At 55.4% G+C, this 18,407-nt stretch overlaps 2 protein-coding genes and 1 long non-coding RNA gene across 37 annotated transcripts; 1 reads left to right on the top strand and 2 right to left on the bottom strand.

Moving 5' to 3' along the window:
• Window positions 1-109: 109 nt before the first annotated feature.
• Pcsk4 (proprotein convertase subtilisin/kexin type 4) lies at window positions 110-8,575 on the bottom strand. Of its 31 annotated transcripts, none has more exons than NM_008793.2 (15): window positions 8,098-8,300; window positions 7,773-7,877; window positions 4,987-5,079; window positions 4,777-4,905; window positions 4,600-4,676; window positions 4,410-4,498; window positions 4,060-4,232; window positions 3,759-3,971; window positions 2,681-2,781; window positions 2,500-2,603; window positions 2,310-2,427; window positions 1,817-2,002; window positions 1,551-1,675; window positions 908-1,036; window positions 110-778 (listed from the first exon to the last, which is right to left on the bottom strand). In NM_008793.2, the coding sequence occupies exons 1-15, from the start codon at window positions 8,275-8,277 to the stop codon at window positions 633-635; spliced, it is 1,968 nt and encodes a 655-aa protein (NP_032819.1). In that variant the 5' UTR covers window positions 8,278-8,300; the 3' UTR covers window positions 110-632. The 31 variants fall into 31 exon arrangements, 12 of the variants coding, with proteins under 12 accessions (NP_032819.1, XP_030100811.1, XP_006513423.1 ...); XM_030244951.1 differs by having other exon boundaries at window positions 114-778; window positions 963-1,036; window positions 8,098-8,552; XM_006513360.4 differs by having other exon boundaries at window positions 114-778; window positions 963-1,036; window positions 2,310-2,603; window positions 8,098-8,556.
• A 248-nt stretch (window positions 8,576-8,823) lies between these two features.
• Window positions 8,824-15,268, top strand: Reep6 (receptor accessory protein 6). Of its 4 annotated transcripts, none has more exons than XM_006514077.2 (6): window positions 8,824-9,172; window positions 12,330-12,423; window positions 12,516-12,654; window positions 12,793-12,961; window positions 13,540-13,624; window positions 13,937-15,268. In XM_006514077.2, exons 1-6 carry the CDS (start codon window positions 9,058-9,060, stop codon window positions 14,916-14,918), a joined length of 1,584 nt encoding a protein of 527 aa, XP_006514140.1. In that variant the 5' UTR covers window positions 8,824-9,057; the 3' UTR covers window positions 14,919-15,268. The 4 variants fall into 4 exon arrangements, with proteins under 4 accessions (XP_006514140.1, XP_006514141.1, NP_647453.1 ...); NM_139292.2 differs by having other exon boundaries at window positions 8,972-9,172; window positions 13,540-13,620; XM_006514078.4 differs by lacking the exons at window positions 13,540-13,624; window positions 13,937-15,268 and adding an exon at window positions 13,333-13,453.
• On the bottom strand, window positions 9,286-12,012 carry Gm51809. Of its 2 annotated transcripts, none has more exons than XR_003949017.1 (3): window positions 11,494-12,012; window positions 9,770-9,968; window positions 9,286-9,319 (listed from the first exon to the last, which is right to left on the bottom strand). It is a non-coding gene; the product is annotated as a predicted gene, 51809 (long non-coding RNA). The 2 variants fall into 2 exon arrangements; XR_003949018.1 differs by lacking the exon at window positions 11,494-12,012 and adding an exon at window positions 10,552-10,621.
• Window positions 15,269-18,407: the final 3,139 nt, after the last annotated feature.

The following is an 18,407-nucleotide window of genomic DNA, read 5'->3' on the forward strand; positions in this document are numbered from 1 at the left end:
TATGGTAATTCAGCACTTGGCAGATCTGGGCTCAGAGCAGTCTTCCTCTGTGGGTCCTTATTCCTCCAGGGGCCCACCCTACCCTCAAGGACACCATAAACTCGACATCTTCTGTTTAACTTTTATTTGGCAACTATGAGGTTAGACATGGGGCTATGGATGGCTTGGAGACAGGGAAGGGGCAGATGATTGGTGGCTGTGGTCTGACCTCTTGCCCACTGTACCTGCTCCAAAATGAGTAAGGACACATCTCTTCCACTGGGAGCAGCTGAGGCTGAGCGGTGGGCTGTCACCTGACCCATGCAGCTGCTCTGCCCTGGCCTTCTGGGGCAGGCTTCTCTTCCAGCCTGAGAGCAGGACCTTGGGGTACCGGCCTTCTGTCCTGACAGCCAGGCATCTCTGGCTCTCCAGCCTCCAGGGATCTGTGCATGCATGGTTTTGGGCACTGGGGTATCTAGCCTGGGGCAGGTGGGCCTTCCTCAAGCCGAGGGGCCTCCCAAAGGCCCTGGCCAGCAGAGCCAGCACCATGGCCCAAGACTGGTAGCTGGGGGGCCACCAGAGGTGGCAAGCCTTGGAGGGGCTCTGGAGCTCTCCCAACACAAGGGACAGGGGACAGGCAGTGTAGTCGCTGCTCAGGCTGCTGCAGCAGGTGTAACAGGAGGGTGACAGCTGGCCTGTCCTTCGGTCACTGGCTGCTGTGGGTGGCTGTAGAGCCACCACCACTGCTGGCTGGAGATGAGGCAGAGTCCTGCCAGGATGGAGAGGGGACTGTGACTTTCTGCATAGGGACAACATGGAAACAGAAGGAGTGAGGCTGCAGCTGGTGGGTGCAGCCGGTGCCCACCTGCCCATTCCGGGCCGCTGCGCCTCCTCACCCAACAAGTGACCATGCGCTGCGGCCACTCACCCTGGCACAGCCCCTCTGTGTCCCTCTGCACACATGCGCGCGCGCGGCTGGTCACCTGGGGGGCCTGGGGCCGTGCTGTCATGTCCTCGGCCGTCCCATACAGCAGCAGGGTGTAGTAGTACAGAGTTCCTGGGCGGGGGTCGCAGTGGGCACCAAGGGGGACACCTGTCATTGGCCTGCCGGGCTCTGTAGCCAGCCTCACTGTCTCCCAAGCAGGGCCCCGTAGCAACTGTACCTACTATGTGCTAGTGGCCACACCACCTCACATCTCCCAGGTAGGTGGCACCTGGTTTGCACTGGTCAGACCATCCCCACAGTTGCTACACATCTACTGTGTGCCAGTGGCCAGACCCACTTCTCTTAGGTGACTGCACCTACTGTGTGCCACTGTGCTCAGAGTGCCCCGCTCCTTTAAGTTACCTTAAACCTAATTTACAAACCCTCACTTTCCCCACAGGTCAGATTCTCCTCACTCCCTCACACTCCCCCCATAGCTGTACACCTACTATTGCCCGTCTACTGTGTACTAGAAAGGCATGGTTTCTCCAAGAAAACCCCTAGGATCCTCTATGGCTGAGGGTCAACCAAGGCAGGGTCCCCAGCTCCAAAGCTCGCAGCCCACAGCCACAGCCAATTCTCTCACCTGTGTTAAAATAGTAGCCCTTATTCTCCAGGCCCAGGGTCCACAGGCCCTGCGGGTCCTCATCCCAGTAGTGAGTGGACATGAAGATCCAGTTGTTGTAGCCTTGGCCGCTGATATCCAACGGTCTGTGGCCAGTGGGTGGCACAGGAGAGACAGGGCTCGTGGCGTCTCACACAAGTCTTCTGAGTCCCACCCAGATAGGGTCCCATCTGGGAAGGCTAGGGAGGGCACCGCTGGCTCTCAGGACCCTTTGAGATGTCTCACACCTGATGGCCACGAGCGTGGAGCGCGTGCCCATGGGGCTGGTGAGGAAGATCTCCAGGTCCCCGCGGCGGCTGTAGGAGAGCGAAAGCTGGACCTGCACGTGCTCGAGCGAGCGGATGAGGCGGCGGCGCGAGCCATCTGAGCACGCGGTCACGTTCTTCGGCACCAGCATCCGAGGCAGGATGGGGCTGGTGGGGTGAGGGCGGTCCTGTGGGTCTGCTGCGGGCCAGGTAGAGCCCAGAGGCGGGTTTGGGGGGGGGCGGGCAGTGTCTAAGGGCCTGAGGGCACTCTTTCCTCGGATGGGTAAACTGAGGTTTCGGGGCATTCTGCCTACCTTGGACTAGGATGGGGAGGTAGTGGAGAAGGGGGAGCTACAACAAAGCGCAAGGTGGAGACCTGGACAGAATCGCCCGCGTAGGCGTGGAGTCTGGACCGCGGGGCCTCCCTCCAGTGGAAGGGGCGGGGCCTCCCTCCAGTGGGCGGGGGCTCTCTCACGTGGGGGTGTGCACCACCCGAATGGCACATTTCTTCTGAGGCTTAGTGGGCAGCCACACGCGAGCCAGGTCCACCAGCAACCCCGCGTCCAGCAGCCCATAGCCATAATGGTGGCTCACTGCGCGGGAGGGGTAGCGGTCACTGGCCCTGAGTGCACCACACCCGCTTCCCCTGCCTGGCCCCACCGCACCTTGGCGCCCCACGCCGTTGATCCTCCAGTCCTCCGCCTGCAGCTGCGCCGGCCTGGACGCGCGGACCACCAGGTGCTGTAGGTCCCTCCAGGTCAGGAGCGGGCTGGGGGGGGCGAGGGCGGGTGAGCGGGGAGCCGCCCCTGGGGGCGGGGCGGTGGGCGGAGCCCCACTGTCACCTACTTGGCCTCCAGGGCCAGGGCGATCATGCCAGCAGCCAGCGGGGCAGATGCCGAGGTGCCCGTGTGCTTGTCGGTGCACTGGTGGTGCAGGTCCGTGGTGACCTGGGACAGACAGCAGAGGGACCTTGAGCTCAGTGCGCAGCCCAGATGGAGAAATTGTATAGAAGGTACTAGGGACTAAGTTTTCAGAGTGAACATCAGACTAAGTGAACATTCAGAAAAGCTGAAGAAACACATGGAGGACTGAGTCCAAAAGGTACTGAAAGGGCCTGGTGATACAGGCATTTAATTCCAGGACTCACTGGGGCAGAGGTTGGAGAAGCTGTGACCTCTAGCCTAGATTGGTCTACACTGTGAGTGTCTGGCTCAAATAAAGAATACTAATGACCGGGGCTGGTGAGATGGCTCAGTGGGTAAGAGCACCCGACTGCTCTTCCGAAGGTCCAGAGTTCAAATCCCAGCAACCACATGGTGGCTCACAACCATCTGTAATGAGATCTGACTCCCTCTTCTGGAATGTCTGAAGACAGCTACAGTGTACTTACATATAATAAATAAATAAATCTTTAAAAAAAAAAAAAAAGAATACTAATGACCAAGTTTAGCAAGTACTGAGGACTAAGTTCATCAGTTACTAAGGGTCTGCTAAGGACTAAGCTCCAAAACCACTGAGCACTGAGTTCAAAATGTTACATAGCCCTACATCTAAAACGTGCCAAGCCTCAAAGGTTGGTGAAGTAGGGACGGGGGGGGGGGGTGGGGGGGGCAGAGGCCACACAGTCAATGGCCCAATGATGGGGAACCTCAGAGTCAGCCCGTACAAAGGGAATGTTCTTCAGAGAGCCTCCATGTGGCAGGGGCACAAATAGACCAGGCACTGGCACAGATCTTGCCCGAGGGGGGTGGCCGGGCAGAAGGGGCAGGGCCTGTGTGGCCAGGTCTTGTGGAGTGGGACTTGCTTGGGGACTGGGATCTGGAGGGATGTGGCCACTGCCTGGGGGTGAAGCCTGGGGTGGTGGGGTCTAGGTGAAGACCCCCTGCAGGCGGGGCCTGTGGTGTGGGCTTGGCTGTATGCTCACGATCTGTGGGTCGGTGACCACACCGCTGCTGAAGGTGGTGGTAAACGTGGAGGCACAGGCCTCGCTGTACCAGGGCACTCGACCCTGCCGCGTGGTGCTGCCCACTGACAGTGTGTGGATGCTGTTGGTGTAGCCGTCACAATTGCAGTTGTCGTAATGGAGGCCACCGTTTCCCGAGGCCCAGATGAACAGTGTACCCAGCCCTTGGCGGCCCTGGGTGGAGTGTGACCCGAGAGAACAGAGTCAGTCCTCCAACCCCAGGGGACCCTCCCCCTCCGCCCAGGGTGTGGTTCCTGGTCACCTTGGTTACACCACGCCTGAAGGCCTCCTGTGTGAGGAGGCCAGGTCCGTCCACCGTGCGACCATCATCCTCCGGGCCCCAGCTGGCGCTATAGATGTGTATGTGTTGCGGCTGCAGGCTGAGGGACTGAGCCTCCACGATGTCAGTGATGGCTCCATCCAACATGCGCACGCCTGCGCGGGTGGGCGTGGGCCTTGCGCCAGCACCAACTCTGGTTGCCCTACCAGATCACCTCCTTGCCACCCTCAGTCTAGGGCCTGGCACTGCTCAGCCATCAGGGATGGGAACGGAGGTCCCTGCACTAGCCAAGCTTAACCTGACACCCCACCCCCAGCCTTCACCCCTGGTACCTCCAATTCTAGCATTGAAGGCCACACCGGCACCACAGAAACCGTTGTTAGCTGTGGCAGACACCTCCCCAGCACAGCGCGTTCCATGTCTGATTCCAGAGCAAGGAGGAGAACAGACATTTGTCCCATCCCACCTTGGCATTCATTTTTGCAGGCCCCAGGAACACCCGGAACACAGCATCTAGCTCACCGGTTCTCATCGTTGGGTGTGTAGCGAGGCTGGGGGTCTGGGTCATAGTCGTTGAAGTCATAGCTGGCCAGAGGGTCCTGCAGGGCAGGTAGGGGAAGAAAGATGATAGTGAGGTGAGGTGAGGCCATCTGTCCATCGGGGGACCTGCCCTGCTGCTCTGATCCCTAGACAACTCACATAATTAGCCCAGAGGTCCGGGTGGTCTTTCTCAATGCCATCGTCCAAGATGGAAATCACCACTCCCCGGCCGGTCAGTCCCTGGTTCCAAGCCTTTAGGATGTTGAGATCTTGTTGTATCTCCTTGTTCTAGGAGAGGCAGGGAGGGACCTGGGGTCAGAGGGGCTCAGGATGGTCCCCTTGTCCACTCCACCCAGCCCAAGTGCTCACCATGTACCACTGCTTGGAAAACCAGGGGTCTGTGGGCACCACCAGGGAGCGTTTCACCCGGCGCCTCAAAGTCTGCTGCTCAAACCAGCGCACCTGCAGGGTGCACAGGGGCTGAACCAGCTACCGCAGGGGTGTGGCCCCGCAGCCAGGAGGGCTGAAGACCTGCTTGGACACACTGCTAAACTAACAGGCATGTCGGTGGGAGCTGCTCTTTGGGTCCCCCATGATCCTCAAAGCTGTGGGGTTTTTGTTTGTTTGTTTGCTTTTTGTTTTGTTTTGTTTTGTTTTGTTTTGTTTTTTCGAGACAAGGCTTCTCTGTATAGCCCTGGCTGTCCTGGAACTCACTTTGTAGACCAGGCTGGCCTCGAACTCAGAAATCTGCCTGCCTCTACCTCCCAAGTGCTGGGATTAAAGGCGTGTGCCACCACGGCTTAAAGCTGTGTTTTCAGACACAGCCTGATGATTCATGATTGGAGCTGCTGGGAGCGAATGCAGCTCTCCTGCCCCACGCATTTCTCCTCCCGGTTCCTAGGTCCTTCTCACCAAGTCCTGCTGGCACCAAGTCCTGCTGGCTCCCTCCTGCAGTGTGATTATTATTATTTTTTTTCTTTTCTTTTGAGACAAGGTCTCACTGTGTAGTTCTTGCTGGCCTGGGGCTCACTATGGAGATGAAGCTGGCCTTGAACTCAGAGATTCACCTGCCTCTTCCCCTGGAGTGCTGGGGTCCAAAGTGGTACAGCACTTCAAAAAAGCCACCGCTTCTGAAACTCTAGGTCAGGACACCCCTGGCTCATGTCACACTACTTCCACGACCTCCTGTAGCTACTCTGTCTCTCTGTCTGTCCCCCTCCTGTGTCCTTAATACATGCACCATGGCATATATGTGGAGGTCAACTCATGGGCCTACAGAGATGCTTCAGGGCTTAAGAGCACTGACTGCTCTCACAGCGGACCCAGGTTCAGTTCCCTGTATCCACATGGTGGCTTGCTGCAGGCACCTGGAACAAGTTCCAACTAGATCCCATGCCCACTTCTGGGCTCCCTGGGCACCTGCATATATGTGGTACAGACAAGCAGGCAGAGCGCTGATCCACATTAGTAAAAACAAATATAAGGAAGAAAATTCTAAATCTTTTAAAAAGTAACAGTGGAACCCGGCATGGTGGCGCACGCCTTTAATCCCAGCACTCGGGAGGCAGAGGCAGGCAGATTTCTGAGTTCGAGGCCAGACTGGTCTACAGAGTGAGTTCCAGGACAGCCAGGGCTATACAGAGAAACCCTGTTTCAAAGGAGGTGGCAGTGACTTCTTTAATCCCAGCACTCAGGAGGCAGAGGCAGGCTGCTCTGAGTTCCCAGGACAGCCAGGGCTACACAGCAAAACCTTAGCTCGAAAATTAAACAACAACAAAGTAACTGTGGGAGTCAGTGTTCTCCTTCTACTTGGATCTGGGGATTGAGCTCAGCTAGGTTGGGCAGCTAGCACCTTTGCCCTCTGAGCCATCTCATTGTCTATTTCTCTGTTTTCAGAGATGAGGTCTCATGTAGTCCAGGCTAGCCTCAAACTCTATGTAACTGAGGATAACTTTGAATTCCTGATCCTCCTGCCTCCACTTCTCCATGTGCATGACTGGAGTGTGCTACCATGCCTGGGTGGTGCTGGGATGGAACACAGAACTTCCGTCCCACCATCCACTCTACCCACTGAACCTTTTAGCTCCTATCCCCTCCGTTTTCGTCCAACATCACCACACCTACTGCCCAGCTGGCCTACAGCAGTCAGCCTGCTCCTCTCAAAGCTACAACTAGGAAGGCAGGAAAAAGTCTTGTCTTCTACCCCAGGGCCTTTCCATGTGCTGTTTATCAGCCCAAAGCATCTCCTGTGCCCTTCTCCTTACACCCCATCTTAGTCTCTCTCAGGAGCCATGTTCTTCTGGGTGACCATCTCTGTCCATCTATCCACTTCTATTTATCTTCATTCTCTTCCTTCAGAGGCTTGGCTTCTAAAGACACTGAGTCCCTGTGGTGGTTTGAATGAGAATGGCCCCTACCTTTTATACTTGGCTGGGTTCCCAGTAGGTGAACCTGTTTAAGAAGGTCTATCGCTATCACTGGGAGGTGGGTGGTGGGCTTGGAGGTTTCAGAAGCCCATGTCCTTTCCAGCTAGCTCTCCCTTCCCCTTGTGAACTATCAGCACCACCTTGACCCCTCCTGCTATGCTCCCTGACATACTGGCCATGGCCTCACCCTCTGAGTCCAATAAGCTCCAATAAAGTCTTCCTTCTGGAAGTTGCTTTGGTCATGGTATTTGTCATAGCAATAGCTAAGATAGGTCCCAGTGCAGGTGATCCCCTCTCTAACGTATCCTGTAACCCTCTATGGCTCATACCACACCTCCATGCCTGTTTTTTGACTGCCATCTAAGAGTTGTTCCCAGTGGCAGACTGGCCTAATGTGGACAGGACACCTACAGAAGCACCAAAAACTTGGGCTCTGCCCCTGGTTCTGCACACTCACCGACTCCAGCTCCCCTGTGTGCTGAAATGGACCGGTTCCCTTCCCTACATCCTGTGGCTTGCAGGGGGGGAAAGGACCAGTGCATGAGACCTTCCATTCAGGACAACAGGGCAAGGGTTTATCTGAGTCCCCCTGGATATTAAGTTGTGTTACATATGCGCCTAGCTCACACATGGCTTCCCCAACTAGGCCCCACTTCACACAGGCCACTCATAGCAGGAACGGTGACAGAAGGCTACTGGTTGGGACACAGCATCCACGAGCACTCTCACCTTGGGATCTTTCTTCAGTCGTAGACGATGGCCCCAGTGTGGAGTCAGGGACTGCTGGGCCACACCCCGGTGCCGCAGATGGAAATACTGGTCGTCAGGGAAGATCTGGGAATGCGACGGACAACAGGGGCATAGCTGGGACCCTGCTCCTTTGATAGGATCTCCACGACTTTATACACCTCAGCCAGGGGTCCATATGACAGCCACAGAATCCCAAATTGAACATGGAGGGGCACACAGATACATATTTGGGGAGGTCTTGGGGACACCCTCCCATTTGTCCAGATCTGAGGTTGTCCAGACCCACACCCCACGTCCCACCCACCTGTCCCAGGTTGACGAAGCCAAATTTACGGGCCAGGCGCTCAGCTTCCTGGTAACCTTTGGTCACCCGCACTGCCCAGCTGCTGACATAGATGGGGGCCTGGGCTGAGGCCCACCTCACAGCCAGGAGGGCCAAAGTCAAAGTCAGACCCAGCCACAGCTCTGTCTGGGAGGGCCGCATAGCGGGGGGCGGGGCGGGGGCGGGGCTTCAGGAAGCACTCCCAGCCTGGACACCATAGCAACGCGAAGCTGTCAACTCCCAAGGGGCCTTGCGCTTCCTTCCTCCCCCACCCCCTCCCCACCTGGGAGGGGTGGGAATATTCCACTAGGAGTGACACATTCATAGGGACCTAAGCCTTCGGGAACCTCACTTTCTCCACCTATACAAGGACAACCCCTCCATCTGCCCTTAGGAGCAGGTTCAAGGTAACAGGTGCCTTCAACCTTTATTTGGCCCCGCCCACTTTTCTCCACGCCCCCTCCTTCGTGATCAGCTTCGTTTTTCCAGTGTAGTCCCGCCTCCTTTCTGGTCTGTCCAATCAGCGCTGATCTTTACCAGGCTCCGCCCATCTGTTCCTCAACTAGCTCCACCCACGTCAATCGCTCTCCGTCAATAATCTACCGCTTGTCCAATCACTATCGTGCCACACCCTCTTGACCAATCAACACGCCATCACCCTGGGGCCCCGCCCCCTCGGGACTCCTCGCTGCCGCCCCGGCCCTCACCCTGGCCAGAGGGCCATGCGGCCGGGGAGACGGGGCAGGCCCCACCTCCTTTGTCCGCCCTGCCCTCCCATTGGCCAGAGCCGGGGGGCGGGGGCGGAGCCAGGGTCCGGGGCCGAAAGCACTGGGCCGGGGGCGGGGCCGGGCGGTGGGCGGGTGGTGAAAGTGCGCTCTCGGCGGCGCCGGTGCGCGAGGTTGCGGGCGTGCTTCAGTGGCCTGCCCCGCGCCCGCCGCTGCCATGGACGGTCTGCGCCAGCGCTTCGAACGTTTTCTGGAACAGAAGAACGTGGCCACCGAAGCGCTCGGGGCGCTCGAAGCAAGGACCGGTGTAGAGAAGCGGTATCTCGCCGCGGGTGAGCCTGGAGAGGGGTGCATGTCACTTGGTTCCCAACGGGCACCATGAGGTCCTGGGTCCCATCACTGGAAAGGACTCATGTCATGGGTTCTAGACGAGCTCCAGGAGGCCCTGGGAATGCAGGCTTGGCTCCCGGGTCCTATCCCTGTATAAGTTGCAGGACCCAAGTTCTGACTGGGCATCTTGAAGTTTGGGTGCCCTCACCCTGGAAGGAGTTTACATCTTAGGTTTTCTACGGGGTTTGGGAGGTCCTGAGAGTTCATTCCTAGCTGCAGCATCCCATCTCTAAGATGGACCCTTATACCAGGCATCGTGAGGTTCTGGGAACTCTGACCTGGAAGGTGTGCACATCCTAGGTTCCTGAGGGCCTCTACAAGGCCATAAGGACTCAGACCTAGAAGGAGTGCATATCTTGGGTCCCTGATGGGCCTGGGAAAAGACCTCATGAGGTACTAGGCACCCAGACCAGACTGGGAAGAAATGCACAGCTGGGTCCCCAACAGGCAACCAAAATGTCCTAGGTGCCTATCTATGGAAGGGAAATACATTCTGGTTCCCCCAGGGACCCTGTTATTATTTGGGCATTCTGACCTACCTGTAGGGTCTCATCCTGGAATCCCAAGAAGGGGGATTTTCATTTGCCTGCTTCTCTTCCAAGGTCTTTGGAAAAGGGCACCCTAGGGTCCTACTGCAACTCTCCATGTGACCTGCCTCCTCTTGGGGCCCTGGCTGCATGCCAGGCCCCAAGTCTGGTTTCTCTGCAAGTCTGGTTTTTCCAGTGGCCCAGCTGGCCCCTAAGTGGATGGAAAAACAAGGGACAACAACCCCAGCCCTATCAGCCCATTGTGTGTACTCCTTCTCGAATATTCTCATGGAGAAAGTCCCCGTGGATCTCTGAGCCCTCTGAGGCCCAGGCTGGGAGGAGACTGACCCAGCACCCGGACACTAGGCTCTCTCTCTTCCTCCGTGCTTCAGCACAATAGCTTTGAGTCAATATTTGTTGATCTAAGGTAGTGGCTGGGATTTGGGGAGGGACTTGCAGGAAGGGACTATCCATCCAAGCACCTCAGCTGTTTTTAGGTCCATTCTTGTTCTAGACCCCTTCTGCAGTGTGGAAAGGGCCTTGGTGCATCATCTTTCTGAAATGATTTTAGGGACCTTCTTTTGGGGTCTTCAGAAACTTGCAGTGGTGTTCTGAAGTCCCCCTCCCTTCCTGAATCACAAGACCACGGCAACTCTGAGTGAAGGACATAAAGCCCTTTGCCACAGATCCCCAAAGTTCCACGTACTGTCACTTCCTCACCAGCTGGAGGGCAGGTGGGCTCCACCCGACCCCCCGTGTTTGTGTGGGGGTTCTGATATCTGTCCAGACTGCACCTGTGACTCAGCACCGTAAGACAGCCCATTTTCCCGCTGTGTGGCCCAGGTATAGGCCACAGCCTCTGTCCTGTCTTTCCACATCACTAGGCAAATTGCATCATAGTACCTTGGGGGGGGGGGCAGCCAGGAGGGGAACTAAGGCCTAGGTGGCAGGGGCTGTGTTGTGAAACCTGTCACCTGTCCTGTCCATTTGTCTCTGTGCCTTTGCTCCCTCCCTGCCCTAAGGCCTTTGTCCAAGGTTATCCTCTTCCTGCTGAGGTTGTAGTTAAAGAGATTGAGGGGACCAGTACACTGGAAGAGCCCTCTCCACCCCATGAGTGCCAGAGACAGGGTGACATCTCCCACCTGCTTCAGGACCCTTATCTCAACTGCCCCAAATGGCCACGCTATGCCCTCAGACACTAAATGAGGCTGGCAACTTTATTGGGGGCAGTGGTACAAAGGTCACTGGGGCCAGCTGCTGCCCCCTCCTTCTTCATCCTTAGGTCGAAGAGGATAAGACCCAGAGCAGATGGAAGGAGGGGCCGGGACTCTGACCTTAGGCTCCGACGCCTGTGTCCCTGCAGATAACAGTCTGTGGGGGAGGAAGGAGGAGCCATCCTAGTCCCAGCTGCCCCAAGGGCAAAGGTCCCCTCAAGTGGATAAGCCTTCCCACCTCCCCTCTTTGCCTAGCCTCTGACCTTCATTGGAGCACAATAAGGCCCCAGATCCCACAAGCCCTGTGCTCTTCCTTGGCACCGTCTAGTGACAGATTCACAATGGTGGCTCCCAGCTTTTCATTGCCAAGTGTCTTAGTGGCCAGAAGGCTGCTCTGTGGAGTGCGGTAATGAAGGCACTAAGTAAAGCCACAACCCACCACAAGTGCCCCAGGGAGCAGAAGTCAACCCCAGCCGCCTGTACATGGGCAGCAGTGAAACTGAAGAGCAAGGAATAGCTCACCTTGTTTGCTTGGGAGGTACGCTGGAGAGAGAGACACAGAGATGGAAAGAGAGATCTTCCACCACATGGAAGCAATCAGGTTACATGGCCCTTGTGTTTGGCAAGTGCTGAGCCATCTGGCTGGCTTCTCTCCACTTGCTCTGTGAATCTGTAGCTCATTGCTTCAGGTTGACTGACTGTTCAGTGAGGTCCAGGGAGCTGTTTGTCTTTGCCACCCTCTCCCAAGTGCTGGGTTTCAGACACACTGTAGCAAGCCTGTTCTTGTTAGTTCTGTTTTGTTGGTATGTGCTGGGTTCCAAACTCACGTCCTCGGGCCTTCATAGAAAGCGTTTGGCCACTGAGTCGTCTCTCTCCCCTACCCTTTTTGGGTGGTGGGGTTTGAAACCTGGACTCTGGAGCCCAGGCTGCCATTGAACTCACTATGTGGTCTGTGTACTCTGTCATCCAGTACTCCAGTGGCTGACATCGGAGGGGCCAGAATCCAAGGCCAACTTGGGCTACACAGAAAGACCCAATCTCAAAAAAAAAAAAAAAAACAAAAAAAACCCAAAACAAAACAATACCCCCAAGATTGTCAATGTGGCAGAGCACATCTCTAATCCCAGCACTCAGGAGGCAGAAGCAGGCAGATCTGCCTGAGTTTGAAGACAAGCAGGACTGCCTTGTGAAACTCTGTCTCAAAGAGGAGGAAGAGGAGAAAAAAAGGCTGAATTCTTGGCCATCAAGCCAGGGTTCAAGGCTGCAGCGGAGATTCACTGCCCAGGAAGGAGGCACAGGGAGTGTCAGGCGGGCCCTGCGTCGCAGGCATTGCCCAATGCTCGCTCTTGTCTTTGCAGGAGCCCTCGCCCTTCTAGGCCTGTATCTTCTGTTCGGTTACGGGGCCTCTCTACTGTGCAATGTCATCGGATTTGTATACCCCGCATATGCTTCGTGAGTGCAGCAGGCAGTCCACAGGGGTGGGAGGCTTCGGGTACTCAAAGATGGCACTTGGAGGGCAGACATGTGCATTCTCCTCTGGACAGAGTCAAAGCTATCGAGAGCCCAAGCAAGGAAGACGACACTGTGTGGCTAACCTACTGGGTGGTGTACGCCCTGTTCGGTCTGGTCGAATTCTTCAGCGATCTACTCCTGTTCTGGTTCCCTTTCTACTACGCGGGCAAGGTAGGCAGGCTTGCTAGCCCTGGGAGCAGGTCGGGAGGCATAGGAGTGGCTGCCCTGTTTGACAGTGTGGTGTGTCCCTGTGGCGGGGGAGGCGGGTGACGCGGGCCCTGTGAGTCACAGCTCAATTTCCCTACACAGTGCGCCTTCCTGTTATTTTGCATGACGCCCGGACCCTGGAACGGGGCATTACTACTATACCATCGCGTCATAAGACCACTCTTTCTAAAGCACCACATGGCTCTAGACAGCGCCGCGAGCCAGCTAAGCGGAAGAGCATTGGACCTAGCAGCTGGGATAACCCGGGACGGTGTGTACTTGGGGCAGATGCCCAAGAGACTTGATTTGGATGCTGGATTTATTTTTCCCTTCTCTTTGGGTTTTCCTATTTATTTTATTTATTTATTTATTTTGAGACAGGGTCTCACTATGTAATCCTGTCTGGCTAGGAACTCATTTTGTAGACCAGGCTGGCCTTAAACTCATAAAGACCCACCTAGCTAAGCCTCTCTCCCGAGAGCTAGGATTAAAGGTTCATGCCACTACACGTGGCTAACTAGGTTATTTTGAGAGAGAAAGGATTTCATGTAGCCCAGGCTACCCTCCCACTCACTGTATAGCTGAGGCTGATCTTTTGTTCCTGATCTTCGTGCCCTTACCTCCTGGGTGTTGGAATGACAGGTATCACCCCGCCCTATCTTGCTTCTGGGTCTCGATTGACCCTCTTTCTTTGTCTGTCCCCGTGACTGGATTTGCCTGTCTGTCGGTTCGCCTGTCTCGAGCCTCCTGACTCTGGCTGCACTCCTTGTCTTGTGTCTCGACCATCCCCTGCATGGCTCCACTATTCTCTTACTGTCCGCCTCTCTCTCCTTGGCTGTCGGGAACCAGTACTTCAGGCCTTGGCTCGGGGCCGGGCTCTCGTCACCCCAGCATCAACATCGGAACCCCCAGCCGCTCTGGAACTGGACCGTATGTAATTCTCTGGGAGGGATTGTATAGGGCATGTGCATTCAGTGTGGGTACGGTGTGTCTGCATGTGTGTGCATGTGTATGGTGCATACTGCTCTGGCTAATGCATATGTGCAGGTGCCCATGGACAAGTATATCCCACGAGGAGCAAAATGTGCAGGTGCTATGTTGAGATGTCTGCAGAGGGCGGCAGGCTTGCCTGCGGAGCAGGGCTGACACCACATTCTTACCAGCTCTCCGTCAGAGCTGCTCCGCCGGGAGGGTCCCCAGCCAACCTCAGCCACCCTCACATACCATCTTTTCTCTCTCTCCACAGCCAAGTAAAGTCAGACCCCACTCCTGAACCACAAGTGAGGAGGTCTGCTGGCAGTCTGTGTGCGGATTCCCCAGCCAATGACAAGGAACGCACAGCTGATAATGTCCAGGCCTCTGACAGTTCTTCAGACTCCCAGACAAAGACACCACTGCAACCACAGCCTCAGCCACAACCGCAACCGCAACCACAACCACAACCACAACCACAACCACAACCACAACGCCGAACCTCAAGCCCAAGTAAGACAGTAGGAAGCCCCTCACGGGCCACGAATGGGCAGTCCCCGTCCCCAGTCAGCCCAGGCCCTGCATCTGTATCCCGGGGTCAGCTGGCCACTGTTTCTGCCAGCGGCTCCCAGATTCCCAGCAAGTCCCGGCCCCATCGCAGCCGGGGCAGTTTGACTCCCAGGGCTGCACAGCGTGCCCGACTGCCCAGTGGGACTCTGGGCTCCGCTCAGCTGCCCATGCGCTCGGGAGGTGCCTCCCAGCCAGCAGGCCGGACCTTGGGACACAATCGCACAACAGGCCGCCACACGGGAACAAACCACCAGACCCCTCAGGTCTCCGCCACAGGCCGATCGGCAGCCGCAGCAACAGCCTCCGCAGCAGCCCCAGCAGCCCCAGCAGCCCCAGCAGCAGCAGCGCCAGCAGCCACAACTGCACCCACTTCCACACAGCGTGTCAGTGTCTCCGCCCAGGACTCACCTAGGGCCCAGTCTCCCAGCACATCCCCTGACCCCAACCAGGCTGGCAGCAAGGCTCCTGTGGAGCCAGGGGACGCAGGTTCCAAGAACAAGCAGGGCCAGAAGACACAGGTGGCCGGCACCTCAGCACCCTCCGAGGCACTGGTCCCCTGTCACTCTGATTCCTCTCTGGATTATTTGTCCGAGTCTACCACGGAGATCACCTGTAAATGGCCACAGTATAGTCACCAGCTGCGTTGCCCCAGACACTGCTGGCTTTTGCCACATCTGGCATACTAGCACCACCCTTGCACACATGTGGGCCACAAGACCGAGAGACCCCTGCCCAAGGAGCCACATGAAACACTAGACCACCTGAGCACCGTACAAGAGCCTCACCGAATAACTGCCCGTCATCAAAACAAGTCAAACATCTGCCGCAGTGCCACATGAAACACCCACCAGGCAGGCCTCCACACGTCAGACCTGCCCGTGGACTCCCAAGTGAGACACCTTTTACACAGCCCCACATGAAACACCCTCACAGCAGCACAAAACACCCATGAAGGTGCACGTGAAACACCATCCCGTGGTCCCCCGTGTAACATCTCTCCTCCAAGGTGTGCAATAAAACCACCCGCTCAGGCTCACGAGTGTGTCCGCTAAGCTGCAGGGAGAGGGTACTGAAACAGCAACCATGTGGTCAGACCTCAAGGAAACTGCGGCAGAGGAAGGCAAAGTCACCTACCCCGGGCCCTGCCAAAGGGGCCCAGACACAGCATGCCCAGGCAGGAAACCTACGTCCTCCCTGAGACAGAAATTTCATATTTAGCCCAGGCTGGCCCAGACATATGCTCTCCCGTCTCAGCTCCCCAAGTTCTGACATCACAGCTATGAGCCACCATGCAAGGTGTCCCTCTGCTTGGGATAAAAAGATAGTATTAGTGTTTACTCCAGATAGAGAGGGCAGCCACGGGCCAAATACAAGCAGTGAGACAGGTCAGCCTGGGAGGCAGAGCTTATTGGGGTTCCCACAGCAGCGGGAGTGACTCAGGCACCCCAGCACAGGCAGCCAGTCCTCTTCCCCGTTATTGGGATTTTCTAAGATTTTTCATTGTTTTGTGTCTATGTGCTGGCCTGTGCAGGAGGCGCCCGGAGAGGGCAGATGGGGCAGATCTCTGCACGTGGAGTTGCAGGTGTGTGCCAGCAGCATGCATGCTGGGAACATCTCTCGGCCTCTGTCAGATCTCTCTATTCCATCTTGCCTCAGGGAGAAATGTCTGTCAGGAGAACACAGCCACCCGCACATCTATCACCCCTGTGGTAGACTTGTGGCCAGGTTCATTCTCTCATGTCTCTCCCAGAAGCAAAGGCAAAACACTATGGTTAGCTTGTGGAGTGAGGGAGCCAGGAGCGTCAGGCAGCACTTTTGTAAAAATGATTATTTATATTTTATGTATGTGAGTACACTGTTGCTGCACACCAGAAGGCATCGGATCCCATTACAGATGGTTGTGAGCCAGCATGTGATTGTTGGGAATTGAACTTAGGACCTCTGGAAGAGCACTCGGTGCTCTTAGCCCCCAAGTCAAGCAGCTCTTGACACCCACCTGACACCTCTGCCTGGGCAGCTGGAGTGCTGTGCTGTGCACATGGGATCAGTGTGGGACAGAGCCAGAGTCCGGGTGAGTGCCCTGCAGACACAGACCACCTTGGTGTTTAGATTTTATTTTTAGTAGATCTGCAATGGAATCCTGCAATTCCTGAATACTGGACTAGGGCTCCACCCCTGGCCACACCCCCAGCCTCTTACTTTCCATCAACTTTCCACCCCTGGGTCTTCAATTAGATTTGTTTGTTTTTGTATTTTTTGATACAAGGTCTTACTTTGTAGTCCAGGTTAGCCTGAAACTCATGGCAATCTTTTTTTTTTTTTTTTTTTTTCTTATTTCAGAGCTGAGGACTGAACCCAGGGCCTTTTGCTTGCTGGGTGAGCGCTCTACCACTGAGCTAAATCCCCAACCCCAGGCTCTTCAATTAGAATGTCCGGTAGAATTACAGCAGTGAGGTCAGTCCTAAACCCCAGGATATTTGCTCACAGGGATGTAATGATGTTCTATGCATCCAACACAATTTCCAGAAAACAAAGTAGCTTAGAGGCCAACAGACCAATCATACCCTTACCCTGAAGGGGGAACTAAGTTGGACCTTGGGGTATTGGGCTCAAAGCATTCACAAATTCAAGGCTATCCTCTGCTACATAGGGAGTTTGAGGCTAGCCTAGGCTACAGGAGACTTTCAGTAGCATTTGGGCTGGGTATGGTATAACAAGTCTTTAATCACAGCACAGACCAGAGAATCTCTGGGAGTCCAAGGCCAGCCTGATTTACATAGTAAATTGCAGGCCAGCAATGGCTACATGGTAAGATCCAGATCATCTGGTCTATGTAGTAAGACTTTGTCTCACAAAGTAATAAATAGAAGTGAGGTTGTCAAGATGTATATTCCAGGGGCAACAGAAGCTGCTGTTCAAAGGTTCTGGGAGAGGGCACAGCCTGTGCTAAGCTCTGGGGCAGGGTGGGGCCTGGCAAGTTGGAGGGGCACTGTCCTCCCTGTTGCACCTGAAGCAGGAGTGTTGGGGACATGAGAGGAGGGAAGCCTGAGGGCACAGGGTCCGTGGGGCTTTGGCCTGGGCTTTTGGAGGACTGTGTATGACTCCCACCCAGGCCCAGGTGATGGTCCCCTTGGGCACTAGAGACAGTGTTTGTAACAGCTGCTTTGAAAATGTGGTCTGACAAGTGTGACCAGGGCCATGGGGTGGATGGGCTTGCTCTGAGTCCGGGTGGAGGGAAGTCCTGGGTGGGAGGGGCTCCAAAGGAAACTGACAATAGCTCCTCCCTTCAGGTCATCTGGTGGGGAGTCTGTGAATTCCTGGAAGACCCCTGTCAAGGCCTAAACCAAATGCTCAGCTCCTCACACTGGTCTAGCTCTTACGTCACAGATAAGCCTGCTGTTCGCTAGGATAGGATCTGGTCTCCAAGGTCATCCTCAGCTACATAATGAGTTAGGGGACAGCCTGGGCTACAAGAGGCCTTAATGGCTTTCCATCTTAATTTTCTTGTTGTTTGCTTTGTCTTTCTTTCTTTCTTCCTTTCTTTCTTTCTCTCTGTCTTTCTTTCTTTCTTTCTTTCTTTCTTTCTTTCTTTCTTTCTTTCTTTCTTTCTTTCTTTCTTTCTTTCTTTCTTTTTCTCCTCAAGACAGGGTTTCTCTGTGTAGCCCTGGCTGTCCTGGAACTCACTCTGTAGACCAGGCTGGCCTCAAACTCAGAAATCCTCCTGCCTCTGTGCCACCACTGCCCGGCTTGTTTGCTTCTTCTTAAAGATTTATTGCCGGGCAGTGGTGGCGCACGACTTTGATCCCAGCACTTGGGAGGCAGAGGCAGGAGGATTTCTGAGTTCGAGGCCAGCTTGGTCTACAGAGTGAGTTCCAGGACAGCCAGGGCTATACAGAGAAACCCTGTCTCAAAACAAAACAAAACAAAAAAAGATTTATTATTATACATAAGCACACTGTAGCTGCCTTCAGACACACCAGAAGAGAGCATTATATCTCATTACCAGTGGTTGTGAGCCACCATGTGGTTGCTGGGATTTGAACTCAGGATCTTTGGAAAAGCAGTCAGTGCTCTTACCCGCTGAGCCATCTTGCCAGCCCTGTTTGTTTTAAGACAAGGTTTCTCTTTATGGCCCTGGCTGTCCTATAACTCACTCTGTAGACCAGGCTGGCTTC

This window comes from Mus musculus, chromosome 10, assembly GCF_000001635.26.
Source record: "Mus musculus strain C57BL/6J chromosome 10, GRCm38.p6 C57BL/6J".
NCBI lineage: Eukaryota > Metazoa > Chordata > Mammalia > Rodentia > Muridae > Mus > Mus musculus.

Coding starts and splice junctions, on each gene's coding strand:
- Pcsk4 (XM_006513358.4), bottom strand. CDS start 8,277: ATGCGGCCCTCCCAGACAGAGCTGTGGCTGGGTCTGACTTTGACTTTG. Junction 4,906..4,986: donor TTTCCAAGCAGTGGTACATG/GTGAGCACTTGG, acceptor TGCCTCTCCTAG/AACAAGGAGATACAACAAGA. Junction 4,499..4,599: donor ACACCCAACGATGAGAACCG/GTGAGCTAGATG, acceptor CTCTGGAATCAG/ACATGGAACGCGCTGTGCTG.
- Reep6 (XM_006514077.2), top strand. CDS start 9,058: ATGGACGGTCTGCGCCAGCGCTTCGAACGTTTTCTGGAACAGAAGAAC. Junction 12,424..12,515: donor GTATACCCCGCATATGCTTC/GTGAGTGCAGCA, acceptor TCCTCTGGACAG/AGTCAAAGCTATCGAGAGCC. Junction 12,962..13,539: donor AGCTGGGATAACCCGGGACG/GTGTGTACTTGG, acceptor GTCGGGAACCAG/TACTTCAGGCCTTGGCTCGG.